Genomic DNA, 7,033 nt, shown 5'->3' with positions numbered 1-7,033 from the left:
GCACTTATTCGTGCTCTAATTGGTCAGAGTTAATAACCAGCTTCGTGTGACGCCTATCCCACTTTTAGGATAACTCCAGATAACAGAGAGACAGGCCGGGCGTGCTGGAATCACTCAGCACAAGGACCTGTGCTCACAGTCAGGGACTTTCAGCTTTATTTCAACTTTAATCACATTCAGTCAGATTTGAAACTCGGGCTCTGTTATTCACTGCGAATACCAGCACAGTCAGACTGAGAGTCGGATTAACACTTTACATGATAATTGGATTAAAACTGCACCGGAACACCAACATGTCTGCTGGGACTGCGGCGCTCTGCTCGACTTTCCTATTTGTCTTCGTGTCAGTGTCTGCAGGTGAGAGTTTCCCTCTGAGATCAAAGTAAGAAGCACACACTCAAAAAATGATCAAATGATAAAACACAAAGATGGAGCAGAGCGAGCGTGTTTGTTTCCTGCAGTGTCAAAGAGATTTAGCAGCAGATTAGAATCACGTATAAAAATATAAATACATTTTCTAAATCACCAAACGAATCTATGAACTTTCCTTTGATGCGCGCAGTCTGTGGCTCATTCAGCGCTCCAGTTTAAACTTTATTTCCCCAGCAGAGAAACTTCATCAAACTTTAAACATGATGTGAATTAAATACTTAGAGGCACTTCCAGACGATTTTGAACAGAAACTCTAAATATAACCAGCTGCCAAAATTTTAGTGTTTATCCTCTCAGCTGCAGACTTGGTGCTGTTTAAAGTTTTGAGAGTAAAGATTAAATAGATTAAACAGGTTTACACTGATACAGCATAGGTGCCATTTTTTCTTTTCTTATGCTTCTATTAGGATCAGATAAAAATCCTTTAAAAAGGAAAAAAGAAAACTTTGGACGCTCCTGTTCGCACCCCAAGGTTTGCGGGATGTTCCAGGAATGGTGCATTATTTTCTGCTGTTCTGATTGGTCAGTGGTGATTTCATACCTGCTGATCTGTAATGTGAACGTGTTCACATAATTCATCTCGCCGATTCATCACGGTAAGAAGCGAACCTCGTTTGTAGTGCAGGAAGCCCTGAAGTTACCTGGATAAACCAACATCCTGCTTCACAAAGAAAGCCCGGCTGTGCTGAACCTCAGCTTTTATAAATCTGGTGTAGTCTCTCGGTCCTTAGACCTCATTCAGCTGCTTGTTTTTGTGGGCTGATATCTGTTAGAACAATCAGCTTTGCTGCCAAGTACGTGAACACATTCAAACTTTTTTCATTCGTTTTCATGTTTTATTTATTCATGTACTAATGTGTGGGGAAATACAGTATTATTTTTATGAAAAATCAGATTTACACATGCGCAGTCTTTGTTCTTACCGCCGTGTATATGTCAGTAAATCAGACTTATTCTAAATGAACGGAGTTGTGGTTGTTGCAGCAATCTGCATACCATCTACATACACCCACAGCCCCATTTATCTATATAAGGGAGTGAAGACATTGGGAGGGGGGCAGTGACAGCGCTGTAAGAGACAAACAGGTCAAAAAACAAGTCCTACTGCAGAAACTTTAAGAAGAGTGTGTGAGGTCCAAAGGAGGTTTCCAAAGTGTCTGCATGACAGTCCCCACGGTTTAAAAGTACAGTAACAAATACAAGCGTGCTCAGGCTGATATTGTTTCCCTGAGACACTCACCCATCTTTCATGCAGATAAAGGACCAGAATTATTACTTATTACGTGTTTATAAAACATGAAAACGATTCTAAAGTGTCTTATGTGCTCTTGGATTGTATTAAACGCTTTCTTGCAATCACACAGTTGTTTGGGTTCAAACTGTAACACTTTTGGTTAAAAATCAAACAATGAATTTCTGGAGAATTTGTCAATTTGATTTTAACCACAATCAAAAACAGAAATCACGACTAGAAACTAAAGTTAGCGAGGGACAAATGAAGCTTTGTCGTGTGTTTAAAAAGAGTTCACTACGAAGCTTTTCAACGTGGTCCTCTTTGGTGACACCTGCTGGATAAAAGTATGAAGCTTTAATTTGAACGGCTTCATTATGATTGGCCACTCTACAGAGCTTATATTTAATATCACGTGACAGCTCTGTGTGATATTGGGCTCTTGTGTTTTGAACATGTATTTTTGTGCGGAGGTAAAAAATAATGTTATGTCTATTTGGTTAATAAATAATTTTAGTGAATAAACCTTCCTTGTTTAAACATGTGCTATGGTGTGTTCTCCATTCGTTTGTGACTTCTTGACATTTGTAAACATAATAGATAAAAAGTGCAATATATCTTATAATATGCAACACAGTCTTATAATAGGCTGGAAGTATGTTTGTGCAATGAGCTTCCATGTATGTGATTAACCAGCGGACAGGTACTTTTAGATATAATATATTATAACTTCTCTGTATAGTGTATTCTTCTCTTTATTTTTGAACAGGGGGTAGAATAATATTATTTCTCTGTATTTATTATTGTGCTATCTACTGTACAATATAAAGCGCCTTGAGGCGACTTTTGTTGTGATTTGGCGCTATATAAATAAAATTGAATTGAATTGAATTGAATAACTGAACTAGTCATGTAAAAACATAACAAGGTTATTCTATTTGGTTTTTATTTAGGAACAGAATGTCCTCTCCTCCTCACTGGCTTCATGGCTCTCAGTATGTGGCACACTGCTTCTCTATCTCTCACACAGACTCTCCACCAAAACACAGCAAATATTCTGCTAATGATTTATTTATAAAGCAGTGACAAACAAATAAAGCCGTCACTGATCACATGACTCTGCCCAAACAAACCAAACCTCGACACATGCCGGAGCTTCACTAACTAAAAATTAACGAGTGGCTGGAATTCTGTAGTAAATCAGCTGTTTCTTGTATAGAAGTGTTAGCTATCTTGGAAAATGGTAACCAATTGGAAAATTCAAGTGGCCAATAGAATTTTTCTAATTAATGACTCCAGAGGGACAAACACATGAATTTTGTTTCCATGTCAGAGAGATTTTATGGTCATACTCAAATATCAAAGGAAATAAACTGCATAACTAAGTAAATCATTCTCGTCATAACTTTGACCTTTAACCTCTCTGCTCTGTGTTGTTTCCTCTTTCAGACCAGAAAAACATCACAGCTGAGTCTGGACAGAACGTCACTCTGCCATGTCGAGCTCCAAACAACAACAACACAAACTATGTAAAGTGGAGCAGAGCTGACCTGGGAGATGAATATGTGATTTTGTATCGGGACGAGCAGTTGGATCCAGAAAACCAGCATGAATCTTTTAAGAATCGGGTGGTTTTCCAGGACAGACAGATGAAGGATGGAGACGTGTCTTTGATTCTGAACAATGTGATGATTAATGATACTGGAACATACGAGTGTCGTGTCACCATGACAGGAACAAACCACAGGAAGGGAGCTCATATGCGTGTCAGCAGAATCGACCTGAGTGTTGTTGATCCTCCAGGTGAGTGAGTAGAGTTGAGTGTGTGTGTGATCAGAGGTGAAGCTGCTTCCTGGTTGTTGATGTTTGTTTCTAAAGATGTTGTTGATGAGACTTTGTAGAAAGCAGCTGGTCTGAGTGATGTGATCAGAGTGCAGTAGATAATGTCTGACAGCAGTTTGAAGAGGAAATGGATTCTGTTCTGTTCTTCACTCATCACCTACCTGACAGCTGACACCTCACACCTGTTTCTCACCTGCAGGTCAGACAGGAGGACACACAGAGGATGGATCTGTTGGACTGATCGTTGGTCTGTCAGTTTCTGCTGTGCTTCTTGCTGTTGTTGGTTTCTTGACCTACAGAAGATGTAAACTGAATCCTGCTGATCCAGATAAAGCAGAGCTTTTTAAGCCTCCACAGCACAAATGTGAGTCAGATGAACAAACACAAAGAAACATAGATAAATGATGGTGAACCTCCAGCAGATGGCTGTAGAAAGCTGGATGTTCAGATCAATGTTCTCTCTAATTTTTCATGTGTCTGAGCGAACACACAAACTCCCTGAGTGATCCCTTGGACCACTGTGAGCGACATCAGACGTGTGCACTGTGGTCACGCCAGCATCGAATCCATCTAAGTTACATGGTTTATTAAAATAATCAAATTACAGCATTTACATTTATGTTAGACTACTTTTAATTAACTGCTTTAGCCCACTTACAATGAAAATGTAAAAAAATCTTGTTCATGACCTGTGTAGCATGTTAACACTATTGGAAGTAAAAATAACTTGAACTTAATTATATAGTTACTTCTTCAAAAAAGTAACTGAGTTATGCAAACAAAGTTTTTTTTTACAGCTGTTTACCTAAAAATGCAGCCAAGGCGTTTTTAAATAAACATTTCAAACTATTTACAGAACAATCAGCTGTTCTGCATCAAATCTGATGCCACACAAATTATTTGTGCCACTCCAAAAAATAATTTCTGTCCACTATGAGATAAAGGAGAACAACAGCCTGATACCTGCAGGCCTGACAGCAGGAGATGTATCACTCCTGTAACACCTGTAACATTCAGCAGTCGCCTCATTGTTCTGACACACACAACAAAACTATTGACTACACTACACACTAACTACACACTAACTACACAAGATTTGTGCTAAACGTCTCAAATCTCTCACATCTCAGAACACCGCCGTCACTCCTAAAACTTCCCCCCGTATCTTAACAACTAAATGCCACGTTGCCATATCATTTTTTGATTGGTCGACATGGTACATTTTTCCACCAATAGGAAAGGGGTACGGGGTGGGGGGTGTTTGGTTTTGTCTTTGCTCACAGGCTCAGAGTCCTTTCGAGCGTTTTCCTGATAAAATGCTGTTTCTTCCCGCAGTAAATATAAACAATGATAGTATTCAGGAAGAAAACCAAACATTGCATATATTTTTATCATAACTCTGGTTTTACGTGGCCTATCAACACAATTTAAAAACTGGTATAAAGTCCACACTTTTTCCGTCAATTGTTCCGTCTGTCCTGCTCACCTCTCCAATGGTTGTACACGTTGTCATTAACGTGGCTTCACTCCACATCAGCCACGCCGCTTTGCTAGCTAAAACACCGGTGTCGGCACATAAGGACGCTGTCATAGCCTGTCAACGACGTTGATTAGCTGCGTATATACGAATATGAATCGCATCATTGGCTGGACTATGGGATAAGGTGGCATCGTTCTAATCCCATACAGGAGCAGCCAGTCACTTACTGACTAACACTGCAAAACAGAATTGTTAACGTATTTATTTTAATTTCAATTCAGGTTAGAATTTTTTTTTGTGCGCGACGCAGATTTTCTGTGCGCAGAGACCGTGCCAGCAGTGCGCAATTGCACACGTGCGCAGCTTAGAGGGAACATTGGTTAGAGTCTGAAGTTGTTTCTCTGATGATCATCATGTTCAGACTCAGAGCAACAATGTGTGTCTGTGCTGTCTGTCAGTGACTCTGAACTACAGTTTATTCATTTTCAGAGTGTTCATGAGATTTACTGACACAAAGTCAAACATGTATAAATGTATGTGATATAATCTCTAAATCTATACATGTTTTTGTTTTTAGCTTCAGCAGCTATTTGTAAGAAAAACTAAGGATCAGCTGTTACAGTATAATTTTTGTTCTGTGAATTACAGATGATTAATAATCTGGCTCATTGTTCAGATATAACTGAATGTTGTAGTTGACATTACTTAAATATTTTTCTTTTTTTTGTTTAAAATTTCAAATTTTGCACCTCACAGTGTAAAGTATAAAAGTAAAGATTTGTGTAGTTACAGACTCAGATATTTCTCTCCCTGACCCTTTCCAACCTCTTTCATGTAACTTTTCTTACAGTGAATATATGTAAATGCAAATTTCTTCATCATCATCTTGTTAATAAAGATTTATATTTATACCTGCTGAAGTTCCAGTGTTATTGTCATGTAAAAGTTTTGATTTTATTTTTGAATATTTTTGGTTACAAACTTATGATCAATTAGAAACTTTCTGAGTGTGTAATCAGTTTAAACCTGTTTAAATCTTCAGTTTGTTTCTCCCATCCTCAGTGTCATGTGGAAATCTCTAAGTGTAGCATACGATTTCTAGATAATTGTATCCATCTATGTGTTAATACTAGTGCTGTCAATAGATTTAAAAAATTAACTAATTAATCTCACAATTGTCTGTAATTAATGGAGATAAATCGCAATTACTTGATCAATAGCCTGGTTGCAATTACATTTTTTCAACTTTATATTTAAACTTGTAACTGACATTTATGCAATATAATGAAGTAAACACAGAATAAACACAAATAATGTTCAAATTATTATATATATATAAATTATAAATATAATTATAAATATAATTATATAAATATATAAATATAAATATAATTATAAATATATATAAATATATAAATATAATATATAAATATATATATAAATTCAAAGAGAAGTTGAATAGTTTTGTTCAAATACAACTTTTTAAAAAACCTATATACTGACAGGTAAGTATACACTAATATATAATATATATTAATGCTGTCAAACAATTAAAATGTTTAATCAGATTCATCACAGGGTTAGTGTGGATTCATTTTGATTAATCACGATTAAATATCTTTCTTTTTTATTCTACATGAATCACATTTCATTTCGCACGAGCAAACAGACTCGAGAAAAAAGGGAACATATACGCACTTAACATGTTTATTGAACATCTTGAACATTCTTATTAACACAAAACTCTGTAAACATGTATCCACTCTCTCTCTGTCACTCTTGGGGAGGCACTTCAAGTCCTTGAAACGAGGAACCAAAGCTTTGTAAAACACGTGTTCTCAATGATATTAATAGGTCTGCAGCTTGTTGCAATCCACTTGGCAGCTGTGTCAGTCAATGTATCCGAGGTAGACTTACTAAGTGCCCGATGCTCCGTGAGTGGTTTGTCGCAAGCTGGGTGACGTGTTAGCCAAAGTGCTAGCAGCATCCACGACTAATATATGCTTTGCGTCAATGTGATATTGTAAGCTGGAAAAGAAAATTCCTTC

At 37.2% G+C, this 7,033-nt stretch overlaps 1 protein-coding gene across 2 annotated transcripts; it reads left to right on the top strand.

Moving 5' to 3' along the window:
• LOC109196857 (uncharacterized) lies at positions 1-4,091 on the top strand. Of its 2 annotated transcripts, XM_019351340.2 has the most exons (4): positions 1-357; positions 2,617-2,658; positions 3,113-3,466; positions 3,705-4,091. In XM_019351340.2, exons 1-4 carry the CDS (start codon positions 258-260, stop codon positions 3,908-3,910), a joined length of 702 nt encoding a protein of 233 aa, XP_019206885.1. In that variant the 5' UTR covers positions 1-257; the 3' UTR covers positions 3,911-4,091. The 2 variants fall into 2 exon arrangements, with proteins under 2 accessions (XP_019206885.1, XP_019206886.1); XM_019351341.2 differs by lacking the exon at positions 2,617-2,658 and having other exon boundaries at positions 6-357.
• Positions 4,092-7,033: the final 2,942 nt, after the last annotated feature.

Source organism: Oreochromis niloticus, linkage group LG3 (assembly GCF_001858045.2).
Source record: "Oreochromis niloticus isolate F11D_XX linkage group LG3, O_niloticus_UMD_NMBU, whole genome shotgun sequence".
NCBI classification, from domain to species: Eukaryota; Metazoa; Chordata; class Actinopteri; order Cichliformes; family Cichlidae; genus Oreochromis; species Oreochromis niloticus.
This window is presented reverse-complemented; position numbering and strand designations above follow the sequence as displayed.